The following is a 19,829-nucleotide window of genomic DNA, read 5'->3' as shown; positions in this document are numbered from 1 at the left end:
TCGATGCGTTTTTGGTGGTGGCTGTTGAAATCGTATGGGAAGTGACGAGAAACAACACACGAGCGAGTCGGCAACACAATGTTGTTGTTTTTTTTCTACGTGATTTTTATTCGGTGTATTAATTTGTGAAACTCGTGCAAAGCAATCGTGACATCGCAGAGATTAAACAAATCGTATTCTCCCCAATGGAGAGATGACATTGAAATTATTGATTTTATTTCAAAATGTCAAATTGACAAATCACTAGTTGTGAACTATTTATAAAAATGAATTGTCAATAAGACTATTAAAAACCGTTACCCCTTTCTAAAAATATAAGTATGTATACACCAAAATCCTCTGCATGAAGGTAACACATACCACAGTATTACATTCATTAAAGCGATTACAACAATCATTACACTGTTTCACGTTTCCCAGGCCTTTAATCATCCTTTAATCTCAATCGCTGTCCCCATTCAGCCAGTTTGTAAAGACACACAAAGAGGTAGTTCAGAGATTGGGTGACTCAGAGGGATAGGGAGAGAGAGAGAGAGAAGTTAAAGAGTGGGACGACCAGGAGCTCACCCCCAAAGCCACCCACCTACTCTCCAGCGGCCTCGGCGTTTTTATACCCACGACTGTCGGGCCGGGCTACCTGCCGTGTCCAACCACGTCCAAAGCATACAGGTCTCTCTGCCTCCCCCCCCCCCCAACGTCCGCCAAGTCCCCGATCTTAAATTACACACAACAAGGAATCGGGTTTCCCCTACGTCTGATCTGGCAGCAGGGGCCCTGCGTTTTCCCATGAACTCTGCACCCAGAGCCGGAGGTAGGAGGGGGGGGGGGCTTCATGTGACAGGACTGTAGCATCGCTGAAAACGCTCTAATTTGACCGTCCAAACCGCTATACTGGGCGCGTGACATGTGACCGCCCTGCCGCTCTGAAAAGCGCCGGGGCAAAAAATGAAACACGAAAAAAAAATCCTTAATGCTTGCTAATTTCTCACAGGAAAGTATTGATTTCTCAACAATGGGAGTGTTTGCGTGAATACTAAACAAGCCACGGGCAGGGCAACACAAACCTGTAGAAGTCGGTAAAGCGCGCGACCCTGTTCAAATCGCAAGAGAGATCTTTTTGTAATGTGCGTAGATTGTTTTTACTTAAACAAGCTTAACCGACGGCCAGTTCCACCAATATATTGTGCCATATATTGAACCTATTTACCTTAAACACCTTGCGCTATTATTTCCCAGTGGACATTGTGAAAAAAAATTATATCCAGAAAAATGGACCCAAAAAAACCATGAAATTAATTTGCTCAGATATGAAGATTTTTTTCTTTCTTAATCACAACACACCAACTTCTTGGGAATGGAAACTTCCAGTAAAACGTGGATGTGCACACGTGGCCCCCGCGTGTAACAGGCCACAGCAGCTCTGTGCCGCAAGTGGGGGGGGACCCCTATTCACAAAGCCTCTTTGTAGAGGGCGGCTCCCATGACAGGTTGGGTCGCAAACATGCTGTTGTATGCCAAGAGCCGAGAGTGTGGGGCCTCCACGTAAAACCTCTCCTTCAACAACAACTGGAAGGCTTCTATTTCCCCGACAGGCACCAGAGACACGGCGCACCCTCCCCAGCCAGCGCCCGTCAAGCGCGAGCCCACGGCACCACTCTTGCTGCAAGGGCGAGAGAGAGACAAATCACTTGTTACATGCGCGGGATGCGTCATTCATCTGTGGCCAAGTTGCTGAATAAAACACATGCACAAATATTGGATTTGCACAGCAAAAGGCTTTTTATAACCCCCCTTGGGTGTTGATGAGTTTAATGGCACGATTTGAATAAAAAAGCTTCTTGGATCTCAACTTAGCTAACAATCAAATCGTGGGCAACAAACCGACCCTCCTTCTCTAAATGAAGGGTGCACCTTTTTAAAAATATATATTGGCAGTGTCAGTACTGGTAACCTGACCGGCAAAGATGCGGACAACTGGCTCAAACGAGCATGGATGTTGAGAACCTCGTGGAGGAGGCAACTTGGACGGGGCCACACTTACAGGCAGCACTCGACAAGCTTGTCGAGCTCGGGGCAGCTGCACTCGTACAGGTCCCGGCAGCTGGCGTGACTGTCATTCATTAGCTCGCCCAGTCTGCTCATCACCTCCGCGTCGCTCCCACTCTGCGCCTCTTGGCAGACCCGTCTGAACTGCTGCACCCGCGCGGCCTCGCCGAACACGTGCTTGGCTCGCTGATACAGCTTGAAGCTGTTAGCTGGAAGGGATGAAAACAAGCGCACGTCGAACGTGCACTCGCGCGCTCACAAACCGGGGAGAGCGCGCGCGCGGTTCTTCTTAACCTGTCCGCTTGCGCCCATTTGTCCTGGTTTGACACAAGCTATCTGGAAGAGCTGCCACTTTTTAAAGTGCCAGCGTCACTAATCTCGCACCTAACGACGGCGATTGTCAAAACGGCGAAAAGGTGAGAGCGGCCACGTTCGTAAATGGTGCAGCCGACGCCTAACACGGCCTACGTGAGGAACATGGCCAAGTAAAAGTGGTGGCTTTTAATCAACGCTAAATATAGCCCACCCCCTGCACGGGCGACAAGCTCCCGCTTGCCAGTCATAGTGAACATACCTTCCCTGTGATGACGACCGAAGCAGGTATTTGAGACAGATAGAGCTGCCCACCCAAGGGCGGTCGCGCGCGCGCACACACACACACACCGTGAACAAAACGCACTTGTAATGCTTTGCTATGCTGCGTAAATACAACCGGTGGCCCGCCTCGGCCTGCCCGGCGTTCGGGGACGATCACCATTGGCAGCACTCCCACGGCTGCGGCGGATGGGATTACATCACTTCCAGAGGCCCATCACAACACGCTCATTAAATACCCCCCCCTACCTTTGCCAATTGTACATTGCATTCAAGCATGTGTTGATGCAAAACAAGTGTTATGCTGTTACGGGAAATCGTATTTCACCTTCATTTTTTGTAATTCTGCATGTATGCAGCTAAATTGTAAGGCGTCTTACAGTGAAACGTAGCCTCTGGGAGGAGCATTAAAATGTTATGCCCAAGTGGTTATTTTATACGGCTGCGTTGTAAACTTGTAGACTCCGGGGCTACGTTTTAGGTGGTACCCATATAAAGCTTTGAAAAAACAAGTGATCCTCTGACCAACTCACAAACGTGCCTCATTTACCGAAATCATTTCCCATTGCATGCGGAAGCACGTGAGCCCCTGGAGATGGCACGACGCTCATAACACGGTGAAGCGGAAATTAACATTGCACGTATAAATACAGCGCGATAAATGAATACAATAACAATGGTAAATGTACTTTTGTGCGGGGAGATTGCTTCCTGTGGCCTTTGATGCTTGCACTGCGAATTACATTTATTGCACTCTCCTGCCTCTTTGATGTCGGGATGGGTTTCAGACAACGGCGAGAGACTTGCGTGCTGATTAGCAGGGAAAATTGGCCACGCCGGGATAAAGCAAACGTCGTGCGGAGGAGTTCCGTATCCGGCCGCGGCCAACATCCGTAGCAAGCGGCGATATGTGAGCCTGCGCTGGGCCTTCCCGCCCCCCACCCCCCCCGCCGTTGACGAACTCGCGCTGGCCAGGCATGGTGAAGTATGGTCAAACGACACCCGTGACCCATGTGGCGTGTGGAGGCCTTAATCCAGCAATGCATGGACAGGGGGTTGAAAGTGATATATTTTAAAGCAAACATTGCTCATCGGATTAGAATTGTTTCAACGTATAAACCTTTCTCAATTATACCAGCTTTTGCTGTGGTCATAGTCATGAGAAAAAAATGAAACAAGCTGAACTAATTTTAGCTTTGCAACTTCAAAGGGAATATTCTGACTTCTAGCTTTCAAGTATGAATTAAGACTCGAAGTTTACAGGAGGCAAATGGTTTCTTAAAGGTCAACTTTGTACTGCATTGATAAACACTGGTTTTGGGTGTGCGTTGGTATGGGAGGTAAGGTGTGGGTGTACCTGTGTACATATCTGTGGATGAGTGGCGAGCGCACGCTTGTGGAGGTGCATTCAGACTCGGGTTATGATTTGATGCGCGACGGCTTAACCTTTCGGACACATCCTTTTTCACGATCGTGTTTCGAGAAGGTTGTCCGAAAATACCTTTGGTTTAATAATATTCCTTTCCTTTTCATTTCTCCCCCCCCAGCTTTTTGGGGAGGGGAGTGGGGGGGTAAGTACAACCTCCTAGATCTCAAAACTGGCTAGGGATAAAAGACTGCAACATTTAGAGATGACAGATCAGAATTTGGAGATGATCAGGTTTTCTCGGGGTGGGGGGGGGAGGGGGGGCTGAGAGCTTCCGTGGCATTTGACACTGTGCCATGGCAAAGTGTCAAAAGAAGCTAGAACCCAAGTTCAAACTAGAGGTCCTTAGATGCCCAGCTGAGCACCTGGGCTGCACGGGGCGGGTACTCCAAACGGTGTGTTGATGTGTGTGGTTAAAAAAAAAAGTGCTCATTCAAAGACACGAACTGTCAAGCACCCCCTAGTGGGTAAGAATGATAAAATGACATTTCATAATATCCGTCAGCGGTCGGGGAAACGCTGCGATTCGATCGCTCGACTCGCAGTCGGAAGGTTGCGGAGTTGAAATATCAGTTCAGGGTCAACTCGGGCTATCATCCCTCCAGGGTCAATACAATTATTTCCACTGTTTATAAAATCAGCAGTGGCCATTCTATGGATCGGCCCTGCCATGGAAATGTGGAATTTACACCAATGCCTCAGAGATATCAGTGGAGAGAAGTGCTGCCCCAAAGTTATAGACTCTTCATGATACATTTGTGGTTGTGGCCTGTATTTTGTATTTGTTCAAATCGTGTTGTATTATTGCCCTGTACGCATGAGGGACAGGTTTGCCCTGAACTGAACACCATATGCCCTTCCAAAAACCCTCCAACCGATGTCATGAATATCAAAGAAACTCAATAGCTTTCTTCTTTTAACACTTGTATAAAGATAATGTAGGGCGCTGACTTGACCGTTAACGTGGAATTGGTAAATGTAGTTTGGTTCCTTCACGAATTTTCTTTTTCAAGACCAAATTATTGCTGGTGTGTTTGAACGAGCCACTCTGTAGTGACAGTCGACCGTTGTGGAGTATCGTCACTTACCGAAGCACAATCTGATCGGCCAAACACACCCAACAATGTTTCTTGGGGTGAGGCCTACGTAAAAACCGCTCGACACCTCCGTAAAAACCGCCCTCCCGAGCGCCTAAAACCTGCTGCCGAGTGCGCAGAGCGCGCGTACCGTCGCGAGTGTTTTCGCTCAGCACGGACGCCTCCAGCTCTTCGGAGGCGATGCCCAGCAGGGAGCAAACCTCGTCACGACTGTACGGCTCGCAGTGCAGAGTCTCCTCCACCAAACGCACCATCTCGGGCAGCTCCAGCCCCAGCTTTTCGTGGAGCTCTCCCAGCTTGCTGATGTTCCGCCACGTCAGCCCCTTGGTCTTGGCCATCACCTACGGCAACAAGTCAACTCGGCGTCACAGTGTGCCGGACGCGGTTGCGCGCGCCTGCAATCCAGAGCACTAGAGTGAAAGTCGGCGGCAAACAAAGAAATTCGAGTTTGTGATACTGCGTTGGAAGTGGTGTGCAAGTACCAATACATTTTTTTCAATAATACTGGCCTAATAAGGGAATATATATGTATTAGGTGATGTTTCGGGCAAAGGCCCTTCTTCATAGCAGAGACAATTACGGAGAGATCACTGTGCGAGGGCCTCGCAACTTGCGAGGCTGAAAGGGTGAGCGTAAGATGGCAAGAGCAAAGAGAGCTGGACGCTTGAGTATACGTACACAATGTTGGTGATATGCAACATTTAATACCTTCTCTGGGCACACAGGTTTTATCCTGTATGAAAGCAATACTCATTCAGGAATTTTTCCAAACGACCCCCCCCAATGCAGGACCATCTTGAAGAAAAAAAGTATTGAGCCTCGTAGTCTTTCCTGCATAAAATAGGGCCATCTATGATAACCTTGTGAGAGTGCATTATTGTTTGCGCAAGAGAATATCTGGGTACCTGTAGTCATATGAAGTGTGTTATGAAATGTGTGAACTCTAGTGGAGACATTTTTTATTTATTTGTCATTTGGGACCGCAATGGCTCTGGCATTATATTACCTAATATTTTGAATGGTGTCACACGGTCTTTAATGTCCGCCTGACAAGGCACCAGCACGCTTTGACAGCGGCCCCGCGTAAAATTTCCCATCGGCTGTGGGAATCCATCTCTCGACCCAATGAAAACCGGCTCGTCCGTGAATGTGCACCCGCGACCCTTTACATCCCAGCGCGTTCACACACTTGACGTGAGACTGCGGCAGCCGGCAGAGCCACTATAAAACATCGTTTCGCGTCCCCTTTATTGTTTTTAACTCGATTTCACAACAAAGCTTCAGAGGAGCGACTCGTGTTGTGATCTCGTTGGACACGGTGCATCTGCGTTCCAAGAAAAACAACGGCCCCAGTACCTTGGTGGCAAGTCGACACTCCACTACCCGCATGTTGAAGTGGGAGGAGGCGGCCTTGTTCATCTGCGCGAGGCTGTTGGTGATGACGAACGCCGCGCCTCCCGGCAGGCGCACGTCGCTCGCGCGCAGGGGGTTGAACTCGATGAGTTTCGCCTGACGAGGAAAATGGCAAATGACCGTCGGGCATACACGACGGCGCTCTCTCCTCGCCCGACGCCACTGGCGTTTCGGCCCTCGCGAGCGGAGGCAGCGGCGCGCGCTCTCCCTTGGGACGTTTCGCGAGGGCCGCGCTGCGGAGTAGCGTCCATCCGTGGCGCAGGCCGGGATAAGACTCACTAGCTTGTCTCCGTGCTCTCAACTGGCTACCCATCGCCAGTAGGGTCACATACAAGACCGCCTGCCTCTGCCACAATGCCTTCATATCCGCCTGCCCGCCGTACCTTTCTTCATTTTTGACAACTTGCAGCTCAGCACACGGCAGATGCCTGCGCAGCGCGACTCACGACCTCCTCTTGATACCAAGATCCAGGATGGTCATCGTGTCTATGCGCCGCTTCTCGGTGGCAGCCCAACAGTGTGGAACGATATCCCTCTGCACATTCGCAGAATCGCCTCCTTCAAGAGAGACTTAAAAACTCACCTCTACAATCATGCTTTCGAGCGACTCTGAGCTTGGCTCCGCGCCTCTGAGTTGCGGCCACTACGTCTGCAAATCTGCGCGCGTTACAAATTGATCTATTATTATTAAGCGGCGCAAGAGGCCGAGGCGTGTTTGGCCGCCTTGCGTGCGTCTCAGCAAGGTTCCTATTGGCTGAAGCGAGTTCAGCTGCAGACTAAATACTGCAGTGATATTCGGAAAAGCAGCAAGGTGGCCTCGTGTTAATGTCACAGGAAACACTTCAGAGTGTGTTAGGATATGTTTGTGGAATATTTCTATATTTATGTATAGTGTGCCTAACTTCTTAGTAGGGCTTCATTTCTCATTGAATATTTTCTGGTTCACTGGTACAGCCATAGTGAGCATTATGCTGAAAGGTATAGTGGATGTGGTAAGCCAAATGATGATTTTTTTTTCTGGCTCGCCAGAAAAACAGACCAGGCTGAAATTAAGCCCCAACAATTAGGCATGTTTGATTAAATAGGTTCTTACTCACGATACATGGATTGCATTGTCCAGGTAAGATTTTATTTCGTGAAATTCATGACAATTATCATTTAATCTCATATTCGGGCGAACGTACCAGAACAGAATGAGGGAAATACAAACGAGACGGAATGAAGATGCAAAGTTATATCACTTTTAACCACATCGTGACTACAAATTGTTAAATTGTTGCAACTCATTGAAATGAGTGGGGGGGGGGGTCGAGGGCGAGTACCCCATATGGTTTATTAATCATCAATGTCATTACGCTTTGGTAGCCTGTGGTGTCCCCCCCCCACATTCTCTTACCTTTCCCGCTTCAGCCAAGAATGAGATCGACTGATCCATGCCTCCACCCTCCGTCCCAATATACCTCTCGCAGCGCGCGCACACCTCGGCCAGCGTAACCTGCAATCACAGTTTCTTTTTTTAACAACGGCCGACACGCAGATGTTGCGAGGTTAAGCAACGACTACAGGTGGCAGGGCCGCAAACAATGCAACAATTACTGCATTGTGTAAATTTGCGGCAACATTTCCATTCGTCTTCAATGGCCTCGTGCACGTGTAAGCCAGTGTTATTTATGGAAAAAAACCATTGTGCCCCTCTGTGCATTAGCACTTGCAATAGAAGACATTTCAATGGCTGGGCAGACGCTTGCTTTGTTTATTTATTTGGTTGCCAGGCTAACAAGCCACCAACGTGTTGGTAATTAAACTTTTTCCATTTTGCCGCATGTAGCCCAGAGGGCGATAAAAAGTCATCTCGCGGTTAAGAGCGGGCGGGCACATTTCATCCCGCGGCCGCTCACGTTTCACGAGCGCCACAGTCTAAAACTCGTGCGCACGACGACAACGAACGGTCGGATCCGAGCGGAGGTACAATTTGACCCCTAAAAGCACCCCCCCCCCCCCCCCGAACAATGTGGGAAGCAACTGCAAGAAGACCCCGTCGGGTCCTTTGGCCGGACGGTGGCCCCCACGTGGAAACGAGCGCTCCCTGCCAGCGGCCGGGCGCACTGGGAACGGCACACAACGCTCATTCTCAAGCCAAACCACCCCCCGAACAATGGTAGCGCACCGATATTATCTTGTCAGTCAGCCCTGGCAAAGCCTTGCCTGGTGTTGGCTGTGTGATAAAAACATGCTGGTGCTTTGATGGTCGATTATGTGGCAAAAAAAAAATTCCTTCTTTGAAGACCTGCCTGACCCAAGCATTGATACGCTCGTGAAACCGACGAACAAACAGCGAGTCCGTTTCATCTCTTTATACTGGGTTCTCTTCCAGTTACAGTGCCTTTTTATGGAATTGATGTACGAATTGGCTGATTCAACCACTATTTGCCCAACAATGCGCCTACTGATAAATCACTTGCAAGCATGTGGCACATTTTTAAAAAGAAGAAAAAAACGTACTAAAAAATGTCAATCACCATTGTGACTAAGTATATTTTTGTTGCTATAATGGCTCATTTCACAACTAATATAGCGTCTTAAGTAGGGAAAATGTGGAATTTTTTGGGAGTTTTTTTTCTTCCCTTCAACCTACTGAATGCTGCTGGCACTGAATAAATGTCAGCCCACTCAATCAAAACATTTCACCAGTGTACAAATAAAGTCGACAGTTGTAATGCCATGAACTGCCCAGCTCACATTAAGGCAGCTGCATGTGCCATTGCAGAATGAACTAGAGCTGGGACAATTAGTCCATCAATCGACTAAAAGTTATAATAAAATATTTGTTGTGGTTGATTATTCAGGCCCCTTGATAAAAAAAAGCCACACCCAGCATGACGGCAGCCAATGACATCACCAAGCCCTGCCCCCCATCACCTCCCGTCCACAGCAATACATGTAGGAACAAACGTTGTACTCATTCGACGAGTCAAATAACCGAACCAATAATCGGTAGAGTAATCAGTTTAACACGAAGGCTTTTGCGACCAATATCCATAACAGGATTTTTTTGGGTTAGATGGTGGGTTTCACGAGAAATTAATATTTACGCGATCAACCACCAAAAAAACCTAATTATGGTCGAGTAATAAATTACTTAATAATCAGACAACCCAGCCAGCTCTGGCCTGAACACAGCCTCACCTTGGACATGCTCTTGTGGTTGGCGTGCATCGTGGCGAGGCCGGCACAGCAGACCATGGCACTGGAGCTGGAAAGGCCCGAGCTGGGAGGGATGGTCCCATCCACGAGGCAGTCCATGCCATGGCACGTCACCTCACCCAGGTGCTCCTGTGAGCAATCCCAGCAGCACACGTTCACATTCATAAATTGTTCACCAAAGCAAAAGAAAAAAAACAGCAGAGCAAGTTTGTGAAACCTTACATTTTCAGGTACCTTGCCAAGCCATGCCGGTTTTTGTTTACTATTAGTGTTTGGTGCGTTTAAAGTGTAAATTATAGTCATTTTCTCAATCGCAATTGCTTTAATCAATTCACATAATCTAAAATTAGTCAGTGTCCATCCTTAAGTGAGCATTGAAACAATGCTCAGCTCTGTTGATAGCTCTTGAGTCAGTGGTGAAATTCCCACGCTTTTACAGCAGGGGCGCAATTTATCTATCACATGGCCACTGGCGATCACATTCACCACCCGAGTGATGTGAACAATTGTGATGATTTTGGGATGGCGTTGACTGCAAGAATAGATCATTTTTGTCTAAGTTTTAAGGAATATTTTGTGCCGTTTATCATTTTCCATCCCATTTGTACATGTTTCTTTCCTCCTTTAGCCGAAACGCAACATACGCACCATTGGAACCTCATTTGCCAGTAAAAAAGGTGTCAGTTTTGTTGCCAGATAGAAGGGTAAAAAAACAATTATCATATTTTTCACTGGCAAATGAGGTTCCAATGGTGTAAATGCTTACCCAGAGCTCTCATACTGATGGTGCATTGTCTTTGAGTTGTGCGCCTTTTGGCGTCATCTGGTCCAACCCATGAGACTAGGCTCTAAGGAAAGCTGTCTCGGGTGTGGACCAATCAACTTCAAGGACAATGCATACATTATCAGAGTTATGTTTTTGTTTGCATTATGACTGCAGGTATTGTGGTCTATGCAAACATGACTTTAAAATAATTTAATCGCTGTATTTTGCAGACCGAATTAAAACCCGATATTGTGTTATAGTCTAACTGGGGAAAGCAGCGGTGCGGTGGTTAGCGCGCCTTGCACTGTGAAGCTGGTGTCAGAGCTCAATTGCGAGCCAGGGCAAGCATCATTGGTGAGTGATATCTGACTTGGTTCCTGCACGCTCTCCCCTTGTTCACCAACACTGCCTGGTGAGGTGGAGTGTGGTCAAAACAACCACCAAGACCCACGTGTCAGGCCTTCATCTGGCAGTGGATTCACCAAGGGGCAGTGCATTATTTAAACCAGCAATGCGATGCGCGTCGTACCTTCAATCCCAGAAATCCGCAGAGGAAATAGTAGTACCAGTGTGGCTGGCTTTTGTCTATCAGAACTTTATCCACAGCAACATTGTAATCACTGCAAGAAAGAAGGCACATCAACGTTAATTGCACCCCACACTGGTGGACTGCTATGATGTATTATATATACACATTCGGAGGGGGGGTTCCTTTGACTCCTATAATCACCTTTAACAAAATAAATCCATTTTTTCTTGTTAATTCTTACTTGAAAGTTAAAGTAATGATTCTTTTCGACTGAAATTTATTGAAGCAAAAAAAAACTTTCATAGTTTTCATATTTCTTAATCTGCAGCGCCATCTAGTGGTTACAAAAATACAATAAAAAGTTTTTTTCAACACAAGGTGGCACTGCATGATTTATTTCGGGGGTTGACACGTGACCATGTGTACAAACTGCGGTTGGAAACGTATCCAGTTTACGACTTAACATTCATAGGCCACTGCCACTTGGGGCCTACACTTTCGAAATTATATCTATCTATCATAGCAAGAATCATAGCTGCATTGATCTAGAACCAGAGGGACCATGTGTTTGACTCGGATAATTTTAGCATGTTCAGTCATATCGTGACTTAAAGCTTTCGTGACTGCAGGAATTCATATTCTTGGTTTTTTCGGTAAAGTCACGTAGATAGGTTCAAAGAAAATAAAAAAAATAACAAAAAACTACGACGTTTCGCTCGCAACACAAGCAATCGCCATCAGGACAAAAAAAATAGCGGGAAAGCTGCTTTACCAAAAGACCTAACAATATGTACAATCATTTCAAGAGCCTCTTGCATTAACCGAGACGGTGTGTTCATGTGTTTCTCGCCACAAGCATTTGAAAGTCCGATTTGGCCCACAGTAAAGAAAAGGGTTCCCCACCGCGAGTCTCGAGCAATGCCATGCGGCTTACGGGTAGACGGAGTTTGTGTTGGCCAAGTTGACAATCCCAGAGGTATTTCCAGCCACCGCTGTCACGATGTCTTGCTCGATGGCCATGGGCAGCACGGCATAGCCACAGTAATCGATGTGCTCCCCTTTGGGACAACAAGAAAACACACCTGCGTGTCAACATTCCTGCCTGTCCACGTGAGTGAGGCATGTGTGCAATTATTGCCATTAGCTGCAGTTTCCCTTCCCACTGCTGGTGGGATGACATCACTGCGTTGAGGTGGAAAAAACCCAGCTGGGCACGTGGAACATTACGAGAGATTGTGGCCGAGTGGAGGATGCTGCACTGAGTGACGACCTCTGAACCCAGAGGTGACACCGATGCTTGGATGGACTGCTGCACCCACAGCACTGTCCACTCGGAGTACTTTCATTGCGTTCAGCTGACTTGGATTATTAAGTTGCCCCCATAACGACCTGGCGTCATGTGATATTTTGTTTGTGCGTCGTAAACAGGTTTAACGGACTGAGCTCATAAGCATATGGGCCTCACGTGACGATGTATGAGATTTTAACAAATGTGATGCATACATGTCAGTTGCAGGCAGGCAGACTTCCCAAACACAGAATCTGGTTAACAGGTTGGCAACTGCAAAGGGGAACGGCGGTAGTGGTTATGGCACTGTGCTATGAACCTCGTCACCGAGTCCAATTCCTGGCCACGGCTAACATCAGTGGTGAATGACATCTGAACCGGTCTAAATCAATCCCCTCCCCACCTACCACTTCACCAATCTGTACTGACCAGCGTCTAATAAGCCCCCATGATCAGGGTGTCAATCCAGAAGTGGATATACAAAAGGACTGTAGTCTGCTTGTTAATAATCAGAATATCTATTTATACTGGAGGAATCCGATGAGTTATAAAGCTCATTTTCACATATGTCCAGTAGTTTTCAAAGATGTCAGTAATGACTAATTGCATTACAATTTTTTCATCGGAGAAAGGGACACGTGTATATATCAACCTGCTCCTGTGAACGCCACCGAGTCTGTCAATACTACAGTAGTGTATGTATATCAGATCACCACCATTCTTTACGCCCATTTGTCGATGGATTAAATGTGCAACGTGGCTTGGAACTCCGACAACAGCGCGTGAGACTGTGTGTGTGCGTGTGTCACTGTGTGTGTGTCACTGTGTGTGTGTGCGCAATAGTGTAGCGGTTAGCGCGCTGCGCTATGAACCCGGCGACACGGGTTCGATTCCCGCTCACGGCCAACATCAGTGACAATTATCTGAACCGGTCCCGGGCCTCCCCAAGGTCGACTCAGCCTCAAATGAGTACCTGGTGCGGTGTGTAAACATTGCCACTAGGGAGACAAAGGCGGTCGGGCGTGGTGCTGGCCACCCAACCCCCTCGTGTACCGTTCCGGCCTTCATAGGTGCTCGCTAACAGCACTTGCTCCTACAGTCTGTTAAGGCTATACAGGGGATCTTTATCTTTGTGTGCGCAAAATCACCAATGAGGTTGACGCGACCTGGCGCTCGGGCATAAAACTCGGGAGCTCGGCCAAACTTGCAGAGAAAGGCCGCCTTGATGCGCGAGAACCTGCGGAGAGGCATTTAGGGGTAGACAATATTCAACAAAGGGCGCTTCAATTGGCCCTGGGGATACGCACACACCTTGCAAAACAAAGTCAAGCACGGCGTTTTCTTTCAACGTTGGCACATCAGCAGCATTGCACGAGAACTCTGCCAGCTCGGTCACGTTGACTCCTTCGTTCTCGTGTGTCGCCACATTAAAAGCAAGATTTTCGAAAGGGCGGAAGTTATTTTTGCGTAAATATTTATTTAGTAAGTTTATATAGCATTTATTGCATATATCCAACCGTTGTGAATTTACACAACTTGGAGGAACGAACTAACTTTTGGCCGACGGATACAAAAATATTCAATCAAATAAATGACAGGACGCGCATTAATCAAATAGGCGAAGCTACCGGACTCATTGACTCATTGTGTATTTTGCAAAGAGCACCGTCGTTGAGTAGGTAACTGCAATCGAACCACCTCGATCTCGTGCGACCTGTTCTTTCAAACACAACTCTCGCGTCTTTAAACAACCAACGAACTCACCTTTCGTTTGCATTCACGTCTATTTCCAGGAGTTTAGGAGGCTCCGTCGCCATGTCTCGTGCAGGACTGTCCGAGATCTGTAAGGCGTTAAGAGGTAGACAGGGAAACGCACACACACGCGCAGGAGGGAGCGAGGGAAGGTGGTTGGGGGGGGGTCTCCCCTTTCCGAGGCTGCACCGCGCTGAGCTGCACCCGGAACCACGATCAGCTGATCCCAGTGGCGGCACGTGGCATCACGCGCGCGCGTTTACCTATCCGCGCGTTCACTGCCGCGCATTCAAGTCCCCCCCACCCACACCACCCAGTCTCAAGTTTATGAGAAAATTTACACGATTGGAACCTCCTTTGCCAGTAGCAAAATATGATAATTGTTTTTTATCCTTTTATCTGGCAACAAACCTGACACCTTTTTTTTTTACAAGGAGTCATGTTTGCATTGACCACAATACCTGCGGTCGGAATGCAAACAAAAACCACAACTCTGATAATGTATGCACTGTTCTTGAAATTGATTGGTCCACACCCGAGACAGCTTTTCTTAGAGCCTAGTCTCACATGGTGTTGGACCAGATGACGCCAAAAGGCGCACAACTCAAAGACAATGCACCATCAAAGTATGAGAGCTCGGGGCAAGCATTTACACCATAGGAACCTCCTTTGCCAGTAGCAAAATATGATAATTGTTTTTTTTTACCCTTTTATCTGGCAACAAAACTGACGTTGTTTTGTTGCCAGATAACTTGAAAACGTCAGTCTGCGTGGCGATTCCGTGGCGTTGCAGTCAAACGCGAATCTGCATCCGCCCAACGGGGGCGCTGCGTCCGCGTAGCCCGGCCGCCCTTGGCGAGTGGCATGGCGGCGCGCATGGGGCTACGCTGTTCGCACGTGTTGAGGAACGCGCAAGCGGCAGTCGGTGGCGTAACACAGCGACGGCTGCTGCTGCTGCCTCTGCTCCACCAGCACCACCACCACCATGTCCACTTCTCAACGCAGCCGCAAGCAGCAGCGACAACGAAGGGGGAGTCCGAGACGACCGCCGCAATGGGGCCCCGCTACCCGCCCGTGCTCCCCTCGCTCACGGCCATGAGCAAAGCGGCCGCGGCGCGGAGGCGTCAGGAGGCGCGAGCGAGGGTGAGGGACGCTCCGAGCGCCGCCGAGAAGATCCGCATGCTGAGCAGCGTGCAGCGCCTCAAGTACGTCGTGAGTCCGCTCACCTTCTCGCTCAACGCCGACCGCCCCTACCAGCACTTCACCAAGACCGCCTTCGTGCAGCGTCTTCCAGAGGGACTCGCGGCTCCTGCCTCGTCGTCGTTGCCGCTGGGCCGGGCCGGTGGGCTGGTGAGGGATGCCCTTCTCCAGGAGTTCGCTTTCGTGCGCCGGCAGCGGGGGCCGCTGTACCGCGAGCGGCGTCACGTGGTGGAGGCGTTCGTGGTGAACTTGGTGTCCAGGCTGACCGCCTTGCTCGCCGGGAGCAACTCGGCTCTGGGAGAGGCCTGCATCGGTGCGTTCACAGCAGTGTTGAGGGCATCGTCGGCGTGATGGCACGCCACAACAACCGTTGTCGGGGTTGACAGCAGCACGATGGTGATGATGGTGGTGGTGGTTGGGGGTTGTTGTCACCATTTGTGTATTGTCGGGAGGAGGCCGCACCTCAGGGGCCGCACTAAAGGCCACCCAGGGCCGCCAGTGGGCCGCGCGGCTTTGCAATGAAGACCACAGAGTCGTGAGTTGATTTAGGGTGGAGAGGGGTGTTACATGTAAAGCAGGACTGACGGTTCGAGCAATGCCCCCTTTCTAGCACATTGCATGCTCTAAATTGGGGCATTGTCCGAAACGTCAACTATGTTCGACGAAGAAGAGTAATTTGCCCGAATTGTCGCCTCATGTAGAGATGTTTCAGGTTTACAACACGGTTTTAATTGTCACCTATACAATCTTCCCACACAGTAACCTTACTGACACTGCCACAGTATCACGCGGACGACGTGAGGTGAGATGGATGCGGCATGAAATTAAGCACCGCAGACGTGCCATTCAAATTGTACAGTACAGTACTTCACTGTCGGATGTGGCTTGACATACGCGTGGGGGATACTATAAGATAAGTAAACAGGCAATGTTTTGGTGCACTATGTAAACGCATAAGTATCATTTTGGACGAATGTATCAGCCTAAGTTTCGATAGGATCCAATGTTTACATCTTTTTCAGTACCAGTGGTACCAGTAATTGATTTAGCAGGCAAACTCCTCACTTGCTTTGGGTTTCTGACTAAACAATACGAGAGTAGTCCATTAAAAGATGCTGCTGGGATTCTTGATAAAGCCAAAGAGCTATCTCGACATGGACATCGTGGGGCCTGTTCAGCAGTAGACGCGATGATTTTAACCATACGGTAAATTACATTTTCCAGGAAAATCTCAATGAATCTTTAGACTTTTTAAAGAGGATCCTGCAATCGGGTTGTTTGGTCAATTCCGTTGTTGAGTGTTTTGCGTGCCGACGGATAACGAAGTGTCTGGAGGAAACGCACGCATACAAAGATCCGCACACGTGGATTAAAACGAATTTGATGTGAATCTTAATTTTAGAACTTTCGTGACTGCAGGAATTATTATTTGGTTTTTTCGGTGAAGTCACGTCTAAAGATAAAATAATAAATTAAATTAAATAATAGAATACGACGTTTCGATTGCAACACAAGCAATCATCATCAGGTATAATGAAATAGCGACATAATATCTAACCAGAAAACTATAGACAGACATATTAGCAGACAGATATCACCAAGATGCATACATAGCGAGAGCAACACAGGTAACAGAATTTGATGTGACTGCACATTTCAAGTCGCCTGTCAACCCAGCAGGTTTGGGAATGCCACACATCTTCCTGCTCCACCGACCCTTCTCTCCACTGAGTTAGAAGCATGCGCCGCCACGCCAGTCAAACAGTTGTCAAAGTGTGCTCAAACGAGCCATTGGGTGGCTCTCATCTGTGGCAATTCCAGAATCCCATTATGGAGACCAGTCAATGCAGCACAACCAAACGAGCTCTAAGACCATTGTTTAGGTTTGCAAATATGCCCTTGTTTTTTTTACACACATACACTGAAATGTAATTTTCTGCATGCACTTTTGCTTTGGTTGCTGCAGACGTGAAACCGGACGTGGGGTTTTACTGGTGGCGGGGCGAGAGGAAGGTGCCACGGGGCCACCGGAGCGGCAAGATTGAACCCATACGTTTCCAGATTGAAGACAAGCCCATCAACCAGATACGCATGCAGCAGCAGCTGCCCGAGGTATGGAGTTATTGATTTCATGATAATTTGCATTGTCTTGATACCAGAAGCATCTCTGGTTTAATAGGCCCTCTGATGTTTGGCTCGTTGCCGCCTTTCAATCACAGCTCCATTGATTTATTTCTGGGAGAAGCATATTCTCAAAGTCCTGGGGGTCATGACCATGAATGCTCTTGTATACGTGTATGTACATTTACAGCCCTTTGTCAATCCACTGCGAGATCAGGATGTTGCCTGGCCATACAGAGAGGGTTATTTGACTATTTCGCCATGCTGATCAGTGTGATGGGACTTTGTAGGATGAACGTTGAGATTTAGAAGGGCATAGGGTGACCAATGCGGTCTGAATTGGGCTGTCATAAGGTAGGCATTGATAAGGGGTTGACAGGTATGTGCTAGCTCACCTCTTAAACATTCCAACTTTTTTTGTACTCCTGGTCCAAACCATTTCCACCCCCAGTATGGTTCACGCTGAGAAGTCACCTCGTGCATTACATTTAAGGTTTCTGTGCAGTATGTCCATCTTTATAGCGAGTTCATTACATAATGGAGGTAAAGGTATGTTTGAACTTCAAACGTGGGGCCCTGTTTTAATAGGAATTAGATTTCCCATGTTAAATTCTGCAAGGTTGTGTAGATGTATATACTCTGGTAACTAAGACAACCATTATCTGCCAGTACAGTATTTACACACGAGGCTGTTTACAAATGACATATCCCAGATAATATCCCCCTTTTTTGTATCTTAAGATTTTCTAATGAGAAATATTTACCATTGTTTTATTATTTTTGTTGTCGTTGCAGTTCATTCCTATTGATTCAGACCTCTCAATAGATGGTGAAGTCCCCAGCTACACCAACGATCCATGCCACCTTCCTCTTTTCAAGAGGCAGTTCGAGAACAAAATATTCACAGGTATTTACAGGTGGCACTACACATTTATTTTAAAAATGTCTCGTCTGCTTCGGATTCAACAGCTTATCCTTCACATAGTCGTTTAACAGCTGCAGATCGCTCTGTTTTGCACTACCTCCCTTACACATCCCCCCTCCCACACCAGGAGCAAAAATAAACGACCCGTACCGTTACGGCCACACTCAGTTTCACGTCACGGCTGACAAGCTGAACCCTAAGAAACTGGCTGAAAAGGGCATCGCTGACCAGGTGGAGGTGCGGCTGAGGGCTCACGCCATCGCCAGCCTCTTTGCCTGGACAGGAGCTCAGGCGATGTACCAAGGTAACGGAACGAGCGAGCGGTGACCCCCCACACTGTTCCATCAAAATCAGCCACCATCAGTTTTCCGTGATGCGATTCGAATGTGGCAACTCATTTTGCCGTTTTCGTAATCGCAGGTTTCTGGGCGGACGAGGACTTGACGCGGCCCTTCGTCTCACAAGCCGTCATCACCGACGGCATCCACTTCTCCTTCTTCTGCTACCAGCTCAACACGCTGGCGCTGGACACTCACACTGATGGGGGAAATGCGCGGCGCAACGTGTGCTGGGGCACGCAGAGCATGCGCCTCTACGACGCCGTCGAGGGCTCCCAGGTGCACGGGTTCAACGATGAGGTGGTTACGATGCTCGTGCGCCTGCTGCTCAACCAGCCACTCAATCCCGTGCTCATGGCGGAGGCGGCAGAGGTGGCCGCAAGCGCCGCCACCACCACCACCACACCTGCTGGTGCTGGGGAAGGCCCAACGACGAGCGGTTGATGGAGGAAACGCCACATCAAGTGTGGCGGGCAAAAGATGGGCACTCTTGCCTGCGTTTATTTAGTAGGCATGTAACTGATTGGGATTTCATTTCCACCAGGCCTGTTTGGGTTGGTGACCCTGGAAAATATTTCCACAGCCGCCACATCCGGAATAACTCTCACTTTGGCCGTGGCTACTCGTCACATGCCACCTACTTCGGTGTACAAGTGACCTAGCGAATATTGACCGGGAAATTAAGCCATACATAGATACATTCGGGGTGTGCAACCGAAGGGCCATCCATGAATCAGAAACAGCCTGTGGTGTGGTGCCAGCAGTAGTAGTAGATTGAACACGAACGGGCTGCCATGATGTCACCTTCGTGAACGTTTATGCCCACGGGTGCCTGCGAGGAGTTCGATGTTTCCCATTGTTTGGACCAGCGTCAAAAAAGGTTGCACACCCTTACGTTGTATGGAATTGGTTCATGTATAAACCCCGTGGCCCCGTTCGCAACGATGGTAAATAAAATTATTCTTGAACTGGATCTTTACCCTGAATTGACGATTTATTGAATTGTAAAGCACGCTGAATAGTTACATGCCTGTTTATTTTGTAAGTGTAAACGTGTAACATTACGGTGTTTGACTGCTATCGCACTATCACATTAAATTGACGAGAAGACGGTGGAGTTTTTCCCGTGT

At 48.3% G+C, this 19,829-nt stretch overlaps 2 protein-coding genes across 2 annotated transcripts; one reads left to right on the top strand and one right to left on the bottom strand.

Annotated features, from left to right (window-relative positions):
- Positions 1–87: 87 nt before the first annotated feature.
- GALK2 (galactokinase 2) lies at positions 88–14,373 on the bottom strand. Its single transcript, XM_078854915.1, has 10 exons — positions 14,128–14,373; positions 13,512–13,600; positions 12,010–12,133; positions 11,076–11,166; positions 9,763–9,909; positions 7,973–8,071; positions 6,520–6,672; positions 5,294–5,504; positions 2,042–2,255; positions 88–1,660 (listed from the first exon to the last, which is right to left on the bottom strand). Exons 1-10 carry the CDS (start codon positions 14,178–14,180, stop codon positions 1,450–1,452), a joined length of 1,392 nt encoding a protein of 463 aa, XP_078711041.1. The 5' UTR covers positions 14,181–14,373; the 3' UTR covers positions 88–1,449.
- A 589-nt stretch (positions 14,374–14,962) lies between these two features.
- MRPS30 (mitochondrial ribosomal protein S30) lies at positions 14,963–19,829 on the top strand. The gene is made up of 5 exons (XM_078854898.1): positions 14,963–15,628; positions 17,282–17,427; positions 18,232–18,343; positions 18,489–18,665; positions 18,782–19,829. Exons 1-5 carry the CDS (start codon positions 14,980–14,982, stop codon positions 19,141–19,143), a joined length of 1,446 nt encoding a protein of 481 aa, XP_078711024.1. The 5' UTR covers positions 14,963–14,979; the 3' UTR covers positions 19,144–19,829.

Source organism: Lampetra fluviatilis, chromosome 3 (genome assembly GCF_964198595.1).
Source record: "Lampetra fluviatilis chromosome 3, kcLamFluv1.1, whole genome shotgun sequence".
Classification (NCBI taxonomy): domain Eukaryota; kingdom Metazoa; phylum Chordata; class Hyperoartia; order Petromyzontiformes; family Petromyzontidae; genus Lampetra; species Lampetra fluviatilis.
The sequence above is the reverse complement of the archived record's forward strand: the minus strand, read 5'-3'. Positions and strand labels throughout refer to the sequence as shown.

Coding starts and splice junctions, on each gene's coding strand:
- GALK2 (XM_078854915.1), bottom strand. CDS start 14,180: ATGGCGACGGAGCCTCCTAAACTCCTGGAAATAGACGTGAATGCAAAC. Junction 8,072..9,762: donor ACCACAAGAGCATGTCCAAG/GTGAGGCTGTGT, acceptor CTGTGATTGCAG/GTTACGCTGGCCGAGGTGTG. Junction 2,256..5,293: donor GAGCGAAAACACTCGCGACG/GTACGCGCGCTC, acceptor CATCCCTTCCAG/CTAACAGCTTCAAGCTGTAT.
- MRPS30 (XM_078854898.1), top strand. CDS start 14,980: ATGGCGGCGCGCATGGGGCTACGCTGTTCGCACGTGTTGAGGAACGCG. Junction 15,629..17,281: donor TCTGGGAGAGGCCTGCATCG/GTGCGTTCACAG, acceptor TGGTTGCTGCAG/ACGTGAAACCGGACGTGGGG. Junction 17,428..18,231: donor TGCAGCAGCAGCTGCCCGAG/GTATGGAGTTAT, acceptor TTGTCGTTGCAG/TTCATTCCTATTGATTCAGA.